This window comes from Podarcis liolepis (assembly GCF_965112155.1).
Source record: "Podarcis liolepis genome assembly, chromosome: 18".
Taxonomy (NCBI): domain Eukaryota; kingdom Metazoa; phylum Chordata; class Lepidosauria; order Squamata; family Lacertidae; genus Podarcis; species Podarcis liolepis.
In genome coordinates, this window is record NC_139572.1 from 2,595,098 (window position 1) to 2,615,515 (window position 20,418).

The window sequence follows — 20,418 nt, forward strand, 5'->3', positions numbered from 1 at the left end:
TCCTCTAACCCAGAAATAGAACCTCGGGTTAAGAACTTTGCTTCAAGATGAGAATAGAAATCGCGTGGCAGCAACGGGAGGCCATTTTTCACCTTCTCACCCCTTGCCTTTTCCTGTAAGACCTATTGCAGTCGTTAAGAGTCGTCAACAGGCTCATCTCAGCTATCTGCCAATCTCCCATTCCCACCACCCTTCTGAGTAATACCCCTCCCCACCTTCTCACTATATAGAAGGGTCTGGCAACTTCTGTTTCAGTGTATCTGAAGAAGTGTGCATGCACACGAAAGCTCATACCAAGAACTAACTTAGTTGGTCTTTAAGGTGCTACTGGAAGGAATTTTTTTATTTTGTTCCCAGTCAGCCATCATTATGTTATGTCCAACATCTTGTGCCCATTTAATCATGACAGATTTCACCGTTTCATCCTGAGTATTCCATTTCAACAGCAAGTTATACATCCTTGACAAAATCTTAGTTTTGGGTTCTAACAGTTCTGTTTCTAATTTTGACTTTTCCACCTGGAAGCCAATTTTCTTGTCCAAATTATATGTCTCCATTATCTGATCATAATGAAGCCAATCTCTCCCTTTGTTTTTTAATTTTTCAAAACTCTGCAATTCCAGTTTATCTCCTTCTTGTTCCAAAATTTCTTGGACTTCTTTGGCTCCGCGTGAAGCCCGGAACTCCGTCCCCGCGCGCGAGTCTACAAGAAAAGTCTATGTTCTCTTCTTGCCTCTCTCTTTCCCTAGGCGCCCGCCAGCCGACGGCCGTCCCGTGACCGGCCGCGGTGGCCGACGGGAGTTGCAGTCCTGCCTCCCGCGCCGCCCTATGAGGGGAGCCGCCTCGAGGACTACGACTCCCAGAGGCCACCGCGGCGAAGCGGAGGAAAAGAGCGAAGGGCGGCGTTGGGCGGCCGTCCCGTGACCGGCCGCGGTGGCCGACGGGAGTTGCAGTCCGGCCTCCCGCGCCGCCCTATGAGGGGAGCCGCCTCGAGGACTACGACTCCCAGAGGCCACCGCGGCGAAGCGGAGGGCCGGGGGCGAAAAGAGCGAAGGGCGGCGTTGGCGGCGGCGGCAGATGCTGGCCGAGGCGGCGGCGGAGGTAACGGACCCGGAGCCGCGGCTCCCGCTTCCCAAAACGCCCTCGGGCCCGGGGACGCCGCTGATTGGCTGGCTGGGGAGGAGGGGGCGGGGCTTGCACCAGGAGCCCGGGCAAAGGGCGCGTGTTGCACGCCCGGCGCGTGTGCAAGGGGGGGGGCTGGGCTGGGAGCTCCCAGGGTATTGCAAGGGGTAATTGCATTTGCTGCAGTTGGTTTTGCAAAGCGGTGCCTTTTGAGTTTGCTGTGCAACAGTTGGTTTGGGGTATGTAAATAATATTTATTGTTGTTGTTGTCATTCTTATCATTGTCACAGTTATTATTTTTGTGCAGTTATATTGCACAAAAATAATATATTGCATTTGTTTCAGTTGGTTTTGCAAAGTGGTGCATTTTGAGTTTGCTGTGCAACAGTTGGTTTGGGGTATGTAAATAATATTTATTGTTGTTGTTGTCATTCTTATCATTGTCACAGTTATTATTTTTGTGCAGTTATATTGCACAAAAATAATATATTGCATTTGCTTCAGTTGGTTTTGCAAAGTGGTGCATTTTGAGTTTGCTGTGCAACAGTTGGTTTGGGGTATGTAAATAATATTTATTGTTGTTGTTGTCATTCTTATCATTGTCACAGTTATTATTTTTGTGCAGTTATATTGCACAAAAATAATATATTGCATTTGCTTCAGTTGGTTTTGCAAAGTGGTGCATTGGGTTTGCTGTGCAACAGTTGGTTTTGGGTATGTACGTAAATAATATTTATTGTTGTTGTCACTATTATCATTGTTACAGTTATTTTTTTGTGCAGTTATATTGGTTAGATTGGACTTTGCCGCAATAATTGCATTTGCTTCAGTTGGTTTTGCAAAGTGGTGCCTTTTGAGTTTGCTGTGCAACAGTTGGTTTGGGGTATGTAAATAATATTTATTGTTGTTGTTGTCACTCTTATCATTGTTACTGTTATTATTTTTGTGCAGTTATATTGGTTAGATTGGACTTTGCCGCAATAATTGCATTTGCTTTTATTATACTGTTGTTGTGCAATTATATTGGTTAGATGTGCAATTATATTGGTTAGATGTGCAATTATATTGGTTCGATTTGACTTTGCAGCAGTAATTGCATTTGCTTCAGTTGGTTTTGCAAAGTGGTGCATTTTGAGTTTGCTGTGCAACAGTTGGTTTGGGGTATGTAAATAATATTTATTGTTCTTGTTGTCCTTATTATCATTGTTACAGTTATTATTTTTGTGCAGTTATATTGTTTAGATTTGACTTTGCAGCAATAATTGCATTTGCTTTTATTATACTGTTGTTGTTGTTTTGTTGTTGTAATTATCATTGTTACTGTTATTATTTTTGTGCAGTTGTATTGGTTAGATTTGACTTTGCCGCAATAATTGCATTTGCTTCAGTTGGTTTTGCAAAGCGGTGCCTTTTGAGTTTGCTGTGCAACAGTTGGTTTGGGGTATTTAATAATATTTATTATTGTTATTATTATTCCTATTGTTGTTGTCATTTTAATTGTTACCATTCTTAGTTGGTTTTGTAGCAGTGCATTTGCTATGCAACAGTTGGCTTTGCTATGTTTTTATAATATGTTTTAATAAATATTTATTATCCTTATTGTGGTTACTGTTATTATATTTGTACACGGCCCTGAGAGAAGCTCCTAGAACAGTGCAGTTATATTGGTTAGATTTGACTTTGCAGCAATAATTGCATTTGCTTTAGTTGGTTTTGCAAAATAGTGCATTTTGAGTTTGCTGTGCAACAGTTGTAAATAATTATTATTGTTGTTGTCATTAATGTTACTATTGTTTTGTTGTCGTCGTCATTATCATTGTTACTGTTATCATATTAGTACACCGCCCTGAGAGAAGCTCATAGAATAGTGCAATTATATTGGTGAGATTTGACTTTGCAGCAATAATTCCTTTTGCTTTAGTTAGTTTTGTAGTTGTGCATTGAGTTTGCTATGCAACAGTAGATTTGGGTATGTTTTCACTTATGCTGGAAACTGCCCAGAGGTGGCTGGGTACAAACAGACAAAAAAAATAAAATATCACCATCATTTTCATTTTCATTCTTACTATTACTAATTAAGTTCTATTTGTGCCCTGAGACAAGCTCATAAAATAGTGCAATTACATTTGCTAGACTTGACTTTGCAGCAATATTTATATTTGCTTTAGTTGTTTTTTTGCTGTGTTTGATATGCAACGGTCGGTTTTGCTAGTTTTTTAGTTACACTTTCAACAACTGAGGCCGTATTTTTTGCTCTATAGGACTCACTTTTTCCCTCCTAAAAAGTAAGGGGAAATGTGTGTGCGTCTTACGGAGCGAATGCAGGCTGCGCAGCTATCCCAGAAGCCAGAACAGCAAGAGGGATTGCTGCTTTCGCTGCGCAGCGATCCCTCTTGCTGTTCTGGCTTCTGAGATTCAGAATATTTTTTCTTTCTTGTTTTCCTTCTCCAAAAACTAGGTGCGTCTCGTGGTCTGGTGCGTCTTATAGAGCGAAAAATACGTATTTAATGCTGCTAACATTTATTTAAACATTATTACTGCTTTTCTAAGCACCAGGCATATATATATATGGTGTGTATGGATAATACATAAAAACAAGCAGTTGGGGGAGATTATGTTGACTTGAGTCTTCTCTAGGGCGGCTTTCTGGAGGTGATATTGATGTCATGAGTTGAGTTTGGATCTCGCTTAGAAAATCTAAGAAGATACCTCTCTGCTGTATCCGGTCAAAGTGATGTGTTGCACATTCTTGTCAAGAGGATGAGCAATTTTGTTTCTGAGTCACGAGTTCTGCAAATCGGTTGCCAGACCAAAATCCAGTTCTCTGGAAGGAGAAGGGGAAATCTGACAGCTCGTGTGATTTTCTAAAGTCTTGATTTTAAATATTATCATTATTATTAAGTCTGCAATGCAAGTCGATCCTCGGCGCTTCCAGGAACCGGTTGTGATCTGGAACAAACTGCTAACTCCTTGCAAGCCGCGTGCTTGAAAACAGCTGATTCCCCAAAGCCAGAAAACTACGCTGAATCTCATTTGCTACCACAATATTTGGCGAGAAAGTAGCCAGCCATATGATCCTAGACCCAGCTTTTGAGGGTTTTCGTTCCCAGCTAGAGGGACAAAACATCGGGGCGAGTTGAGCAGGCGAATAAGTAGAGGGAATTGAATCGAATTGAACCAGGTGGTGTTATTTTATTTAATTGAACCAGCTGAGTCTAATCACGACACTGTAAACTCAGCTCCAAATCCTGGAGCTAAATTTTAGGCGCCGGAAGTCCATAGGAAAGTCAGTGCTTTACCCAGTAGAAAAAATTGGGAGGCCTTGGGCTAAGAACTCCATTTTCTGGAGGAGTAATGAGAAAACTCCTTTAATATACCGAGAGGTCTGGAGGGTAGCAACAAGAAAACAGGGTTTGGGTGGATTTTTGAACACAGCTGTCGGAGCGAATGATGACATCATCCTCTTTCTCCATCAATTTGTCCCCATCTTTTAAAGCCATCCGAATTGGTGGCCATTTCTCAGTCCTTCAGGAGCAGGTGCCACATTTTGGCTGCGCGAAGGCTTGCTATAGATAAATGTGCGCGGCTTGCCTGCAAACCAACGGTGGATTTTGCTCTCTTGGTTATCTTGAATCTTGGGTTCGCAGTCGTGGAAAAGCTGTCGCAAGAAGGGTTGATTCAGAGTGGGCGGGGAGTTAATTTTATCCTTACGGGTGTGACATCTGCTGCTGAAATTCCTTTAAAGCTTCCTGTTTTTAAACAGACTTTCTGTCTTGTATGAACATACAGGGGTCCCTTGGTTCTCAAACGCCTTGGGACTCAAACAACTTGGAACCCAAACACTGCAAACCCGGAAGTACCGTATTTTTCGTCCCATAGGACGCACCTAGTTTTTTGGGGGGGGAAATAAAGGAAATTCCCCCCCTTTATTTCCCCCCAAAAACCAGGTCGGGGAAACCGAACCAGGTCGAGGAACAGCGGGATGGCGGCGCTACGCCTCCTTGCTGTCCCCCGAGCTTGTGGGGCTGGCCGATGTCTGTCTGGCGGGCAGTGCGCACCGACCCCTCTTGTTCTCCAGGCTTCAGGAAGACATCTGCAGCCTAGGCAGCCCTGCGGGAGTTCCCGCAGGGCTGCCTATGCCGCGGATGTGTTCCCGAAGCGCCGGGCGCTCTACTTTCAGGGCGCCCGACGCTCCGGGAAGCAGGCTGCTATCCGAAGCCTAGACAGCCCTGCGGGAACTCCCACAGGGCTGCCTAGGCTGCGGGTGTCTTCCTGAAGCCTGGAGAACAAGAGGGGTCAGTGCGCACCGACCCCTCTCGCTCTCCAAGCTTCAGCGAAAGCCTGCATTCGCCCCATAGGACGCACCCAGATTTCCCCTTCATTTTTGGAGGGGGAAAAGTGCGTCCTATAGGGCAAAAAATACGGTAAGTGTTCCGGTTTGCGAACTTTTCTCGGAAGCCGAACATGCTCCGTTTTGAGTGCCACACTTTTGTTTTGAGCGTTATGCTGAGGTCTGTCTGTTTTTGCGATTTAGTTTGCGTTTTCGTTATTGTGGCTCTTTTTCGTTGTGTTTTTGTGACTGTGTGGAACCCAGTTCAGCTACTCCCACCCTCTACCAGAGCTGCTCCTGTTTGCTTGGCAAAAAAATTAAAAATTAAAAGATGGCAGAGAGAGACACACACAAGCCTCTTTGTATTACTCTCCCTGGGTACTTTTTGGAAAAAGGCACCCAGGACAAAGGGGTCTTCTGTCTGCCCGGATGAAAGGAGGAGGCTGTGGCTGGTTTCCGCGGAGCGTGGCCGCGTTAACCAGCTGCGTATCAGAGTTTAAAGGCAAAGGGACCTTTGACCATCGTGACCGACTCTGGGGTTGCGGCGCTCATCTCGCTTTACTGGCCGAGGGAGCAGGCGTACAGCTTCCGGGTCATGTGGCCAGCAGGACTAAGCCGCTTCTGGCGAACCAGAGCAGTGCATGGAAACGCCGTTTACCTTCCCGCCGGAGTGGTACCTATTTATCTACTTGCACTTTGACGTGCTTTTGAACTGCTAGGTTGGCAGGAGCAGGGACTGAGCAACGGGATCTCACCCCGTCATCGCGGGGATTCGAACCGCCGACCTTCTGATTGCCAAGTCCTAGGCTCTGTGGTTTAACCCACAGTGCCACCCGCGTCCCATGTATCGGAGTTTACGGGTGGGAAAATTGGGGGGGGGACCCCAGTTACCGAAGACCTTCTTTCCGCAACCTGTTCCACTGCCAAACGATAGGAAGTTACAATGGTACCTCAGGTTTCATACACTTCAGGTTACAGACTCTGCTAACCCAGAAATAGTACCTTGGGTTAAGAACTTTGCTTCAGGGTGAGACAGAAATCGTGCTCCGCCATTGCGTAATAGCTAAAGTGGTGCTTCAGGTTAAAAATGGACCTCCGGAACTAATTAAGTTCTTAACCCAAGGTACCACTGTACAGTGGTGCCTCGCAAGACGAAATTAATTCGTTCCGCAAGTTTTTTCTTCTTGCGAGTTTTTCGTCTTGTGATGCACGGTTTACCATAGGAATGCATTGAAAATCAATTAATGTGTTCCTATGGAAACCGCCTTCAGACCAGGTCCGGGGACAGTCTGTCCCCCGATCTCTTCTGAAGGCTGGGGGGGGGGGGACAAGGGCTTTTCTTCCCACCGCCAGCCTTCAGAAGGCTGTTCTGAAGGCTGGCGGTGGGAAGAAAAGCCCTACTTCCCACCTCCCGCTCCACAAGCTCCGGGGACAGGAGCGCTTTGCTGCCGACCGCCAGCATTTTAAAAGCCCCTGCTGTCCCGGGGCGATTTTAAAATGCTGGCGGGCGGCCGTGAAGGCTTCGCTGCCGCCCGCCAGCATTTTAAGATCGCCCGGGACAGCGGAGAAGTCTCCGCTGTCCCGGGAAGGCAGGCGGGGGGGGGAGCAAAGACTTTTGCCCCCCGCCGGCCTTCAGAAGCAGTCCAGGACCTCTATCTGAAGGCCGGCGGTGGGCGAAAGTCTTTGCTCCCGACCGCCAGCATTTTAAAAGAGGTCCCCGGAGATATCCCTATGGGCTTTCTTCTTGCGAAGCAAGCCCATAGGGAAATTCGTCTTGCGGAACAACTCAAAAACGGAAAACTCTTTCGTCTTGCGAGTTTTTCGTTTTGTGAGGCGTTCGTCTTGCGAGGCACCACTGTATTCCTATTGTTTAGTTGGAATCTCCTTTCTTCTAACTTGTCTGGATCAAGGGGAGTTATAGTCTTGGCTCTATTCCGCCTTGGTCAGACCACACCTGGAGTCCCGTGCCCAGTTCTGGACACCACAATTTAAAGGAGGGTGTTGACAGGCCGGAAGGTGCGCAGAAGGTTCTGGAAACCAAGCCTGATGAGGAACGGTTGAAGGAGTTGGGAGCGTTTAGCCTGGAAAAGAGGAGACCGAAAGGAGATCATAGAATCCTAGAGTTGGACGAGACCACAAGGGCCATCGAGTCCAACCCCCTGCCAAGCAGGAAACACCATCAGAGCACTCCTGACATATGGTTGTCAAGCCTCTGCTTAAAGACCTCCAAAGGAGGAGACTCCACCACACTCCTTGGCAGCAAATTCCACTGTCAAACAGCTCTTACTGTCAGGAAGTTCTTCCTAATGTTTAGGTGGAATCTTCTTTCTTGTAGTTTGGATCCATTGCTCCGTGTCCGCTTCTCTGGAGCAGCAGAAAACAACCTTTCTCCCTCCTCTATGTGACATCCTTTTATATATTTGAACATGGCTATCATATCACCCCTTAACCTCCTCTTCTCCAGGCTAAACATGCCCAGCTCCCTTAGCCGTTCCTCATAAGGCATCATTTCCAGGCCTTTGACCATTTTGGTTGCCCTCCTCTGGACACGTTCCAGTTTGTCAGTGTCCTTCTTGAACTGGGGTGCCCAGAACTGGACACAGTACTCCAGGTGAGGTCTGACCAGAGCAGAATACAGTGGCACTATTACTTCCCTTGATCTAGATGCTATACTCCTATTGATGCAGCCCAGAATTGCATTGGCCTTTTTAGCTGCCGCGTCACACTGTTGGCTCGTGTCAAGTTTGTGGTCAACCAAGACTCCTTGGAGATAGGAGAGCCGTCTTCAAACATCCGAAGGGCTGTCACATGGAAGAGGGAGCAAGCTTTTCTCCTCCTGCTCCGGAGGGCAGGACTCGAACCCGTGGCCTCAGGTGACAAGAGTGGGGATTCCGACTTAATTTCAGGAATAACTTTCCCACAGTGGGAGCTGTTTGGCTGCGGGGTGGAAGGTGACGGACTCTCCATCCTTGGAGGTTCTCAAGAAGACTTTGGACGGCCATCTTGTCAGCGATGCTTTAGTCGAGATTCCTTCCTTGTAAGCGGGTTGGACTGGATGACCTTTGGGGTCCCTCGGAACTGTAAAATTCTGTGATATTTCCTGACTTTAAATCATGGGTCGGCAAACTAAGGCCCGGGGGCCGGATCCAGCCCAATCGCCTTCTAAATCCGGCCCACAGCCGGTCCGGGAATCTGTGTGTTTTTACGTGAGTAGAATGTGTGCTTTTATTTCAAATGCATCTCTGGGTTATTTGTGGGGCATAGCAATTCGTTCCTTCCCCACCCCAATATCGTCCGGCCCCCCACAAGGTCTGAGGGACAGTGGACCGGCCCCCTGCTGAAAAAGTTTGCTGACCCCTGCTTTAAATCACCTGCGTTGCTAAGAATTCGGTTCAGGGGTCAATGAAAGGCTGTGTTGCTGTTTTGTGTCTTTGCCGAGTTAACTTTCTTTCTGTTTAGGTGAGTGTCCTCTGCCCTGAAGAAACGAGAAATGTTCTGCTGAGACTCAAAATTTTTGTCTTTTCTCTCGTAGGGTCGACTCTGACTTGAAAACCGCCCCGTGGGAAACACCCGAACGACGAAATGGCAGGTAACGAGATTCACGGGAACGGTTTTGAGCCTTCCGCCCTACCGGTCTGAAAAGCAGTGTTTGATTTCAGGGGGTTGGACTAGATTATTCTTGCAACCCTGTGATTCTCAGGCCACTTCGGACACCCGTTGTGCTCGTGTGTGTCTTGAGAATTGTGCAAAAAGGCCTGCTGTTCACCGGCCGGAAATATACACGTCTCCTACAGAATACAGTGGTACCTTGGTTCTCAAACTTAATCCGTTAACGGAAATTCCGTTCCAGAACCAAAGCGTTCCAAAACCAAGGCGCGCTTTCCCATAGAAAGCCATGCAAAATGAATTAATCCGTCCCAGACTTTTACAAACATCCCCTAAAACGTGAATTTTACCATCTAACAAGACCATTGATCCATTAAATGAAAGCAATCGTCAATGCACTGTACTGTAAAATAAATAAGACAGTATTTTGGATGATAAAAATAATTATTTTTTCCTTCCCTGCACTGATGATAGTCGTTGTTTGGATGAGGGGGCTTTTATCCATTTCTGCAGTCGCACAATCAATCAATCAATCAATCAATCAGTAGCTGAACTGGGTTCCACACAGTCGCAAAAAACAAATGAACCGAAAAAGCCTCAGAAACAGAAACGCGAAATAAAGAGCAAAAACAAAAGGGCCAAATTTAATCCGTTCCGGAAGTCCGTTTGACTTCTGAAATGTTCGAAAACCGAGGCGCACCAAGGGCTGGCTGCAAGTTCAATTGGAAAAATGGGAAAACTCGCAGCGGAAGCCATTCAGAAATGGAAGCAATTGCTTCTGGGTTTTGAGTGTTTGAAAACCGAAACGTTCAGCTCCTGAGACGCCCGAAAACCGAGGTACCACTGTACAGCGGTACCTCAGGTTACATACGCTTCAGGTTACAGACTCTGCTAACCCAGAAATAGTGCTTCAGGTGAAGAACTTTGCTTCAGGATGAGAACAGAAATCGTGCTCCGGCGGCAGCTGGAGGCCCCATTAGCTAAAGTGGTGCTTCAGGTTAAGAACAGTTTCAGGTTAAGAACGGACCTCCGGAACGAATTAAGTACTTAACCCGAGGTACCACTGTACATAGCTTGTAATGGACAGCTCCTCCTATCTGTTGTGTTTTTGGGGATTTTTGAGCCGCCGGCTTAACCTTCCGGCGGCGAAAGCGCCGTTTCGCAAACCCAAAAACCTCTTTTCCCCACTTTGGTTTTTCTCGTTCTTTTCCCAGAGAAAGTCAACAACTTCCCTCCGCTCCCCAAATTCATCCCGCTGAAACCGTGCTTCTACCAGAACTTTGCCGACGAGATTCCCATCGATCATCAGACGCTGGTGAGACGGATCTATCACTTATGGATCTGTAAGTTTCTCCCGGGGGGGGAAAAACGACGTTCGGGGTGGATAAAAATCAATGATTTTTATTTTTTAAGTAAATAAAAAAAGGGATTTTTTAAAAATTTAAATCGGAATTTTTAAAATAAAATGCTTTTAGGAGGAAAAATCTTTCTAAAGATAGTTTTCGATTCAAGTTACATGACTTTTGTCTTCTGGGTTTTCTGGGGGTTTTCCTGTTGTTATTCTGTCTCTCAAGGCTGCAATAAACCTACCGTTAAAATGAGGGACTGGTCATTTCTTCGTCAGAGGGCAAATTTAGCGGGGGATCAAATACTTCCCCCCCCCACCACTGTATTAAAATAAAATGCAAAATCAGAGAAAAAGTCAGCAAACCCATGTTGTTGACAAAAGTCCTAGGCAGTGATAGCCAAAGGTTTGTTCTGTTGTATAAGATGGGGTGTTATGTTTGAAAAACATGTGCAAAAATAAAAATTATAGTAAAGGTAAAGGGACCCCTGACCGTTAGGTCCAGTCGTGGCCGACTCTGGGGTTGCAGCACTCATCTCGCTTTACTGGCCGAGGGAGCCGGCGTACAGCTTCTGGGTCATGTGGCCAGCATGACTAAGCCGCTTCTGGCGAACCAGAGCAGCGCACGGAAACGCCGTTTACCTTCCCGCCGGAGCGGTACCTATTTATCTACTTGCGATTTGACGTGCTTTCGAACTGCTAGGTTGGCAGGAGCAGGGACCGAGCAACGGGAGCTCACCCCGTCACTGCGGGGATTCGAACCACCGAATCAGCAGGTCCTAGGCTCTGTGGTTTAACCCACAGCGCCACCCGCGTCCCATAAAAATTACATATATATATATATAATAGAAAAAGGAATTTGCAGCTGTGTCCCGTGAAGGGATCGAACCCGCAACCCTGGCGTTAAATCAGCACCACCCCCAGCCAACTGAGCTATCCAAACCCGTTTCTATTGCCTTAAGACATTTATTTTCTTCCCCTTTTTTCTCTTTTCCCGTCTTCCACAGTCTATTGCATCACCTTGGGCGTCAATCTCATCGCCTGCCTGGCCTGGTGGATCGCCGGCGGTTCCGGGGCCAACTTCGGCTTGGCGCTTCTCTGGCTCCTCGCTTTCAGCCCCTGCGGTTACGTCTGCTGGTTCCGGCCGGTCTACAAAGCCTTTAGGTAAATGGCCCGTCCGTCTGCATTTAAGGTAAAGGTAAAGGGACCCCTGACCATTAGGTCCAGTCGTGGCCGACTCTGGGGTTGTGGCGCTCATCTCGCTTTCCTGGCCGAGGGAGCCGGTGTACAGCTTCCGGGTCATGTGGCCAGCAGGACTAAGCCGCTTCTGGCGAACCAGAGCAGCGCACGGAAATGCCGGTTCCCTTCCCGCCGGAGCGGGACCTATTGATCTACTTGCACTTTGAGATGCTTTTGAAATGGGTTGGCAGGAGCAGGGACCGAGCAACGGGAGCTCACCCCGTCATTGCGGGGATTCGAACCGCCAACCTTCTGATCGGCAAGCCCTAGGCTCTGTGGTTTAACCCACAGCGTCCCTCCGCTTGCATTTATCTCCCCCAAAATATCCAGGACTGATGTTGCTAATAACCCTGTGGACGGGCTCCTTTTTGTTGTTGTTTTAAAAACCTCTGCAAGGAGAAATCTAGTCCATCAAGAAACTGGCTCCTTTCTCCTCTGCGGTGTTTTCATCCATTTGCGGACTCCCGGGCTCCGCTGAATCCTCCCTCTTTTCCCTTTCCTCCCTCAGGTCGGACAGCTCTTTTAACTTCATGGCTTTCTTCTTCGTCTTCGGAGCCCAGTTCGTCCTGACCGTCATTCAAGCCGTCGGCATCGGCGGCTGGGGAGCGTGGTAAGTTTATTCGTTTCTGAAAAGATTGAGGATACGCAGCCGTACTTTGGAAGAAGTCGGATGGCAAAGTTCCTGGACATTTTGGCTCCCGGACGTCGCAAACCCGGAAGTGAGTGTTCCGGTTTGCGAACCATTTTTGGAAGCCAAACATCCGGCGTGGCTTCCGATTGGCTGCTGGAGCTTCCTGCAGCCAATCAGAAACCCCACTGGACGTTCAGGTTCCAAAGAACGTTCGCAAACCAGAATTCTTACTTCCGGGTTTGCGCCGTTCAGGAGCCAAAACGTCCGAGTGCCAAGGCGTTTGGAATCCAAGGTACGACCGTACTCAGAACCCAACTCCTGTGAGCTCTGGCTCTCACAAGATCTCCCGGGGCCGCACGAATCCCCGCGAGATCTCTCATGGGAGCACCCCAGACCCGTCTAGAGGAAGAGGGTCTTTCTTCCCCAAGCAAGGTCCTCTCCTCGCATTGTGTTGAAGTTGTGGAATGCCGGCCAACCGGACTTTGACAGTGCTGAGTTGAAAATCAACGTGTTTGCAAGCGGATATTTCCTGATCGATCTTCATACATGCGATGGAAACAATAATAATAATAATTTATTCTTTATACCCCGCCCATCTGGCTGAGTTTCCCCAGCCACTCTGGGCGGCTCCCAATCGAGTGTTAAAAAACAATGCAGCGTTAAATATTATAAACTTCCCTAAACAGGGCTGCCTTCAGATGTCTTTTACAAATAAGATAGCTGCTTATTTTCTTTACATCTGGTGGGAGGGCGTTCCACAGGGCGGGCGCCACCACCGAGAAGGCCCTCTGCCTGGTTCCCTGTAACCTCACTTCTCACAGGGAGGGAACCGCCAGAAGGCCCTCGGGAGATGGACCCCGGTGTCCGGGCTGGACGATGGGGGTGGAGACGCTCCTTCAGGTATACTGGGCTGTTTAGGGCTTTCAAGGTCAGCACCAACACTTTGAATTGTTCTCGGAAACGTCCTGGGAGCCATTGCAGATCTCTCAGGACCGGTGTTATGTGGTCCCGGCCGTCGCTCCCAGTCTAGCTGCCACATTCTGGAACATCTTAAGGAGCTGTCTTTCTGGGTTAGGCAAGAGAGTCCCATAGATCAGCTCACTCTCTGCGTATTCTTCTTAACACATCACAAATAATATTCCTTCCAAGAGGAGAAAGAGAACAAAATCCCACGGGTTATAATGGGCCTCTAGCCCAGAGCAAGCCTTGTTGAGCCAGACAGGTGCTTTTAGGACAGACAGACGGACGCCTAAGCAGGTTTGGGACATGATTAGGATTTGCACCGCTTACTGATTTGCAAACGGTGCCAGTTTGAGGTCCTAAGACTCCCGGTCTCCTTGCCCCCGGGGACTGCTGAAAATCAGAGCCAGGAAGCTTTTATGAGAAGGTCTCCGCCATTTTTTCCATCATTTCCGGGAGCCTCTGCTCATGCAAATAGTAGCGAGAGGAGGAGAAAGAATCCTTGGATTATTCTTATTTTTATTTTTTTTGTTACGTGCCCAAGAACGGCATTGCCCGTTCTCGATCTCTGCCATTCCTTTGAGGCCACAGCGGTGAGTGACAACTCAAGATACATTGTGGGGGAAGCGCTAAAAATGGAGGAAGTCCCCGCAGGCGGAAAACCAGAACGTCTCCTCTCTCTATCTGTGCTCAATTTGTGCATTCGGGGATTCGTTTCGGGGGAAACGCTGAAATGTTGACTCCAGGGGGGAAAGAGGGGGCTTTTCTTGGCAGTCTTGATCGGTCGAGGACTTTGGGGACGTTTTGGGGCTGTGTACCGTATTTTTTGCTCTATAAGACTCACTTTCCCCCTCCTAAAAAGTAAGGGGAAATGTGTGTGTGCGTCTTATGGAGCGAATGCAGGCTGCGCAGCTATCCCAGAAGCCAGAACAGCAAGAGGGATTGCTGCTTTCGCTGCGCAGCGATCCCTCTTGCTGTTCTGGCTTCTGAGATTCACAAATATTTTTGTTCTTGTTTTCCTCCTCCAAAAACTAGGTGCGTCTCGTGGTCTGGTGCGTCTAATAGAACGAAAAATACAGTATGTTTTTTTTTAATGCTTCCCTGTTACTCATTCCCATCCCAAATGCCAACTTACCTGAGCTAGACTAGGAAGACGCCGCGTTTGGGCCTTGCCCCCAGGGAACTGTTGGAAATCAGAGCCTGGAAGCTTTTATGAGAGGGTCTGCGCCAGAATGCAAGCTTCCCCATTCAGGAGTGACCAGATACCCTTTTCTTCCCTTACAGCGGTTGGCTTGCGGCCGTGACGTTCTTTGGTACGAGTATCGGCGCTGCTGTGATAATGCTCATCCCGGCGATCATGTTCACGTTTTCGGCACTGGTGATGCTAGTTTGCCTTCTGCGGGTAAGCGAGGTTTTATTTAAATTGCTGTTAAGGAAACGGTTGTTTTTCTCCTTCCGATAAAGCACAGCGGAAAAGTTGCCCAAATGTAAACAGCTAACTTGTTAAACCTCACAATCATTTCATCGTTCTGTATTTCTAGTAGAGGTAAAGGGACCCCTGACCATTAGGTCCAGTCGTGGCCGACTCTGGGGTTGCGGCGCTCATCTCACTATTTTTGCATCAGAAAAATAAAAATCTTTGCTTTCACCGAAAGCTACCTCCATCCTTTCTCAGACCAGTCATAGATTAGGGGACTCAAGAGTCCCTTGTGGCAGCAAAGATCAACCCCCCGTCCCAGTTTTCTACAACAGTGGCCATCTGTGTAAGGTAAAGGGACCCCTGACCATTAGGTCCAGTCGCGGACGACTCTGGGGTTGTGGCGCTCATCTCGCTTTACTGGCCGAGGGAGCCGGCATACAGCTTCCGGGTCATGTGGCCAGCATGACCAAGCCGCCTCTGGCGAACCAGAGCAGCGCACAGAAACGCCGTTTACCTTCCCACCAGAGTGGTACCTATTTATCTGCTTGCACTTTGACGTGCTTTCGAACTGCTAGGTTGGCAGGAGCTGGGACCGAGCAACGGGAGCTCACTCCGTTATTGCGGGGATTCGAACCGCCGACCTTCTGATCGGCAAGCCCTAGGCTCTGTGGCTTCACCCACAGCACCACAATTTCCCTTAAAAAAAGGGAAACGTTGACAGCTATGGTGTGTGCACGCATGCACAATATTTTTAACTGGTAGCGGGGAATATTCCGTAGTTCTCGGCACTTCCCGGAAGCGCTGTCCGCGGGGTTTTGAGTTTGAGGTGCTCCCGTTCCGACCCGCCTTTTAAACTCCCCTCCCTCTCCGAAACCAGGTCCACCGGCTCTACCGCAGCGGCGGCGGAAGCTTCCAGAAAGCTCAGGACGAGTGGCAGACCGGGTCGTGGCGGGACCCCCCCAGCCGGGAAGCCCAGTTCAGTAATTTCTCCGGGAACAGCCTCCCTGAATACCCGACCGTCCCCAACTACCCTCCCGGAGGCCGGTGGCCGTGAGTTCGAAACCAGCTCCCGTCAGACTTGCGCCCGGATCGTTTGTTTTTTTTCTCGGATCGCTGTGCAAATTTTTATTTTTACATCTTGCAGTTTTTGCGGATTTTAAAAATCATTCCGGGTGGAAGAATTAACATGCAAGACGTTCGTCTTTTCCCTGTTGTTGTTTTTTTTTCATCTCTCTCAATTTGTTTCAAATAATCTCAGTTTGGAGGACCTTGCTGGTTTGGAACTGCAGGAAGCGCGGCTCTTGCCAACATTTGACTAGTTTGCCTTGAGGGATGCGGGCTGCCATTTCTATTCCTTTATTCTCATTGTGTCCATCCTCACTTTTTTGCCAATGGATGAATGACACAGGCCTTGGGGGGAAAGTCACATCCTTAAACCTTCCTAAAATCTGCCTTCGCGGTCAACCTTTTTTCCTAAGAGAGCAGCGGATCACCGCCACGTTCTTCGCCTGCGGGCTTTTTTGCATTTTTTGCGTCCTTTTCGGGAGCCTCCGCTCATGCAAATAGTTGTGAGAGGAGGAGAAAGAAGCTTTTGATTATTACTATTTTATTTTTCTCTTACGTGCCCAAGAACGGCGTTGCCCGTTCTCTGCCATTCCTTTGAGGCCACAACGGTGAGAGAGAATTTATGATAACATTGTTGGGGAAGCGCGAAAAACTGAGGAAGTCCCCCCGCAGGTGGAAAACCAAAATATCTCTCTGTGCTCAATTTCTGCATGCAGGGTTTTGTTTCGGGGTGACCGGGGGAAACGCTGAAATGTTAACTCCAGGGGGGGGGAAAGGGTTGCTTTTCTGTGAAGTCTTGATCTGTTGAGGACTTTGGGGGCTGCGTATGTTTTTTCGATGCTTTACCTGCTACTCATTCCCGTCCCAAACGCCAGCTTACCTGAGCTAGACGAGGAAGACTTTGCGTTCGGCTTGGGAACCCCAAAATTCTAGTGGGCTCCTCAGTTCTGACGGATCGCATCCCGGCAGGTTTCAACTCAGCAAAGCTTCGCCTTTCCGCTTTGGAGCTGAATCGGACCCGTGGCCGCCAGCCGCATCCCCAAACACCGACACAATAAGCAGGAAGGAATGGGGTGAACTGGGCCTGCCCCACAAATCCTGGACAGCACTTAAGCTTCTTCCACCCAAATATCACAGCAGCCTTGATCCCCACAGGACTGGGTGACGGCGCCTCTAGGGTGGGGGCCTTCTCCTGCCTTTACCCCCTCTTGGAAACCCACCCGGCTTTTGGCTCCGACTCCCAGCACAACCGAGATAAAAGCCTTCTCTCCAGAACTGGACCCCTCGGTCGAAAATTTCATTTTGGAACCAGCAGACGCTGTATGTCACCCCAGAATTTCACTTTTCTTCCCCCCCCCCCCTGTCCATTAAAAACGCCGTGGGACCGCTTCAAACCTCCATGGCTTTCCCCGTCCACCCCCGCCAAAGATTCCTGGGAGTTATAGTTTGCGGAGGGCGCCGGGGGTTGCTTGCAGGCGGCTTGCGTTCCCTTTGCGGAGCTGCAGTTTGCTGGTCAGCGCCTCTTGGAGAGGGATTCCGGGAACGGTAGTTGGGCGCGGGGGGATACAGGCACCTCCGAACCACTCCCGGCGCCCTTCGCGAACTATAACTCCCAGGATTACTTTCGGGGAAGCCACAAACTGTTTATGCGGTGGCATCGCCGTGCTTTAAATGTGCGGTGTGGGCATGCTGTTTTTATTTTTTTGCAAACAACCGCATTGTGTGTTCTTTTGGGGGGGGGGGCCTCATTTTCGCCTCCCCACGCCTTGCCAGAATCAAAACGCGCCCGTTTGTTTCCTTGTCTCGCCTTAGCTATTCTGCCCCCCCCCTTTGAGGAGCGGAATTCGAATGCATTAACCAGGAACTTTCCTGGGGGGTACGTAGGTTTCTCAAAACACCCAGAGCGATTGGGGGGCGCGGCTGGGTGGAAACTACGAATGTGAAAACTCTTTTTTACGGGACAGAGCAGGAATTGGGGCAGGGCTAAAAAGCAGGGAGGTCTTTTATGCCCCCTAAATGCTCAAAGCGGTATCGTTCCCCCTTTAAGCCGCCCTGGCTTCTCACAAAGAATCCCGGGAACTGTAGTTTTCCCGGGGGCGCCCAGTGTGCTTAGGAGACCCCCATTCCCTCCAGTCCCCAGCGAATTCCCTAGGCAAGATAATTAAACCGCCCTGCGAATGGAATAGGGCTTGCCTAACAACTATAGTTTCCAAGATGCCTTGGTTTTGAGGGGACTGTTCGAAACTGCCTTAAAGTTCCAGTGCAGACTTTAGCTTTGGGGTCAGCGGTCTTTTAACGACATGTGCCTTACCGGAGATTGCAAAAAAAAAAAATCCCTCCCGTCGTAACTTGATTTTTGCTCTTATTTTCCTTGCTACGGGGTGTGTGGTTTTGTTTACACTTGAGGAGGGGGGGCGTTCCTCCCCTTCTTACTCGAAAGGACCAACGTCTTGTAAATACTCTCTGAACTTCTCCCCTCTCTCGCGGCGAAATCTTGCACCGGGCAACGCAAAATTTGCGGGGGTCCGAAAACCTCCTTACGGGGCGGCGACTCTCATCTCAAGAAGCCGCAAACCCAACCTGTTTTGCACGGGGGGCAAAGAATCTGGCTGCCCCCCTCCCCACCCCAGATAAGAATGGGCTCCATCTTTGACCGTGGGGCCAGGGCAGCAGTCGTCGCTGCCCCCCCCCAACATCGCCTCTCTCCTAAACAGAGACGTTCCTACATATCTTGCAAACGGAGCCAGTCCTCTCGCACACTACAAAATGCTTTTGGGGGATGTGGGCAGCCCCCCCCCCAGATTCAGACCCCAAAGACCCCTTAAGGTGTGTTGTCCGCCCGTCTCCTCCACCTGCCACGGTTTCCTCAAATCAGCCTTTCTCAACATCCGCCGGTTGTTGTTGTACTACAACTCCCATCAGCCCTATCTAGCAAGGCCAGAGCTCAGGGATGATGGGAGTTGTAGTCCGACAACATCTGGGGACCCACAGGTGGAGAATCTCTCAGACGTCGCCTGCAATACCCTAAAGCAGGCATTCCCCACCAGATGTTTTGGACCACCTTAAATCAACACCTGCAATTATTACGATTATTTAGCAGCTCCACCCCCCCCCCCAAAAAATGCCAAAGGCTGGCCCCCTGGCAGGAAGAGTACTAGGGTGCTTTATCCTGAATTCCCGCACCCCCTTTCTCCTACGGGGTGTTTTTTTGGGGGGGTGTCGAAAGAGCATCCGGGTGTTTAGAAGACGCCTGCGGAATTGACAGGGTGGTCGCCCCACCGAGTTGGCAGTGAAGTGCCTGGATCGTGGCCTCTTCGGACCCCCCCATCTCTCGGGGAGGGGGGAGCGCTTGCAAATAGGGGTGCCGAGCGACCTCTGAGCTGTAAGCGGCGGGTTCCAATTCTGCTTGGTTGCCAAATTATGTAAAAAACAACAACACCACATCGCTTGCCCATCTCGTTCCTCCAGTGTAAAGCCAAGTTTCTGGACTCTCCTGTTTCATTTTGGGGGAGAAGTCTCCCCCCCATTTATACGAAACAAACTTACCTAATGCCTTGGAAGGATAGACTTGGATTTTGGGGGGGTCCACGTTCCTCACACCGGGGGTGTTGCGGTTGTGTGTGTGGTTTTTTCTACATACCAAGCCAAGGCGGTAAATGTTCGCCAAATACTTCCTCGAAATCTAGGAGGGAGACCCACAAAACTGGCCTGTTTTTTCCTCTTTTCTCTAGACCCCAGGGAACCCTGGGAAATGTAGTTTTTTCGACGCCATGCCCCCCACGTTCAAGATCTGTCTCTCCCCCAAAACAGGAAAAAAATCCTTGCTTTTTTCTAACGTCGCAGATCCACCCACGTGCGATCTGTTTTTCTTAAATCTCAAAAACCGGGTCTCCACGCAGAGTGTACAGTCTCCCCTCGTTGTCTTAATATAACCTACTGATAACTCTGTTGTTGTTTAATAAACGGGAAAATATGTTTGTAACACCATGTTTACACAAGGGAACTAACTGATGCCTTTTCTTGGAGGGGCGGGTAAGCGAGGGTGGGGTCTCGACTCTGCCAACTCTCTATCCGCCACGTTGATTTTTTTTATTTTGCATTGCGGAATGATCTCGTCCGGCGATTTTTGGTGACTTTAAAAATAAAAACGGAATTAAAAGTTTGCCTACTGGAAAGGAGTGTTTTGTGCGATGATTAAATGGACGGGAAATTCAGGGAGCGACTTACAGCAGGATCAGGTCCAAGGGAGCTCGTCTGATTCTCCATCCTCACAGTGGCCAACGGAGATGGCCGTACTCTTCCCACAGACTGCCTTGCCAGAGTGGCGCATGCTCTGGTTATCTCCCGCTTGGACTACTGCCATGCGCTCTACGTGGGGCTGCTTTTGAAGGTGACCCGGAAACTACAACTAATCCAGAATGAGGCAGCCAGACTGGGGACTGGGAGCGGCTGCCGAGACCATTTGGGACTCTCGGTCATTCTGGACTCACAGCTGTCCATGGAGGTGCAGGTCAGTTCTGTGTCCAGGGCAGCTCCATCTGGTACGCAGGATGAGACCCTCCCTGCCTGCGCATTGTCTCTCCAGAGTGGTGCACGCTCTGGTTATCTCCCGCTTGGACTACTGCCATGCGCTCTACGTGGGGCTACCTTTGAAGGTGACCCGGAAACTACAACTAATCCAGAATGCGGCAGCCAGACTG

The 20,418-nt window shown here is 49.1% G+C and overlaps 1 protein-coding gene and 1 long non-coding RNA gene across 2 annotated transcripts in view; both read left to right on the plus strand.

The window, feature by feature from the left end:
* The window catches only part of LOC310697635, a 42,109-nt gene extending 22,216 nt beyond the window's left edge, over window positions 1-19,893 (plus strand). Inside the window, exon 2 of the long non-coding RNA XR_014521121.1 lies at window positions 18,710-19,893. This is a non-coding gene — a long non-coding RNA (uncharacterized lncRNA). The remainder of the gene's footprint in view (window positions 1-18,709) is intronic.
* Window positions 952-19,893, plus strand: SCAMP4 (secretory carrier membrane protein 4). Its single transcript, XM_083484203.1, has 7 exons — window positions 952-1,101; window positions 8,985-9,041; window positions 10,273-10,401; window positions 11,411-11,567; window positions 12,151-12,252; window positions 14,518-14,635; window positions 15,531-19,893. Exons 2-7 carry the CDS (start codon window positions 9,035-9,037, stop codon window positions 15,705-15,707), a joined length of 690 nt encoding a protein of 229 aa, XP_083340329.1. The 5' UTR covers window positions 952-1,101; window positions 8,985-9,034; the 3' UTR covers window positions 15,708-19,893.
* Window positions 19,894-20,418: the final 525 nt, after the last annotated feature.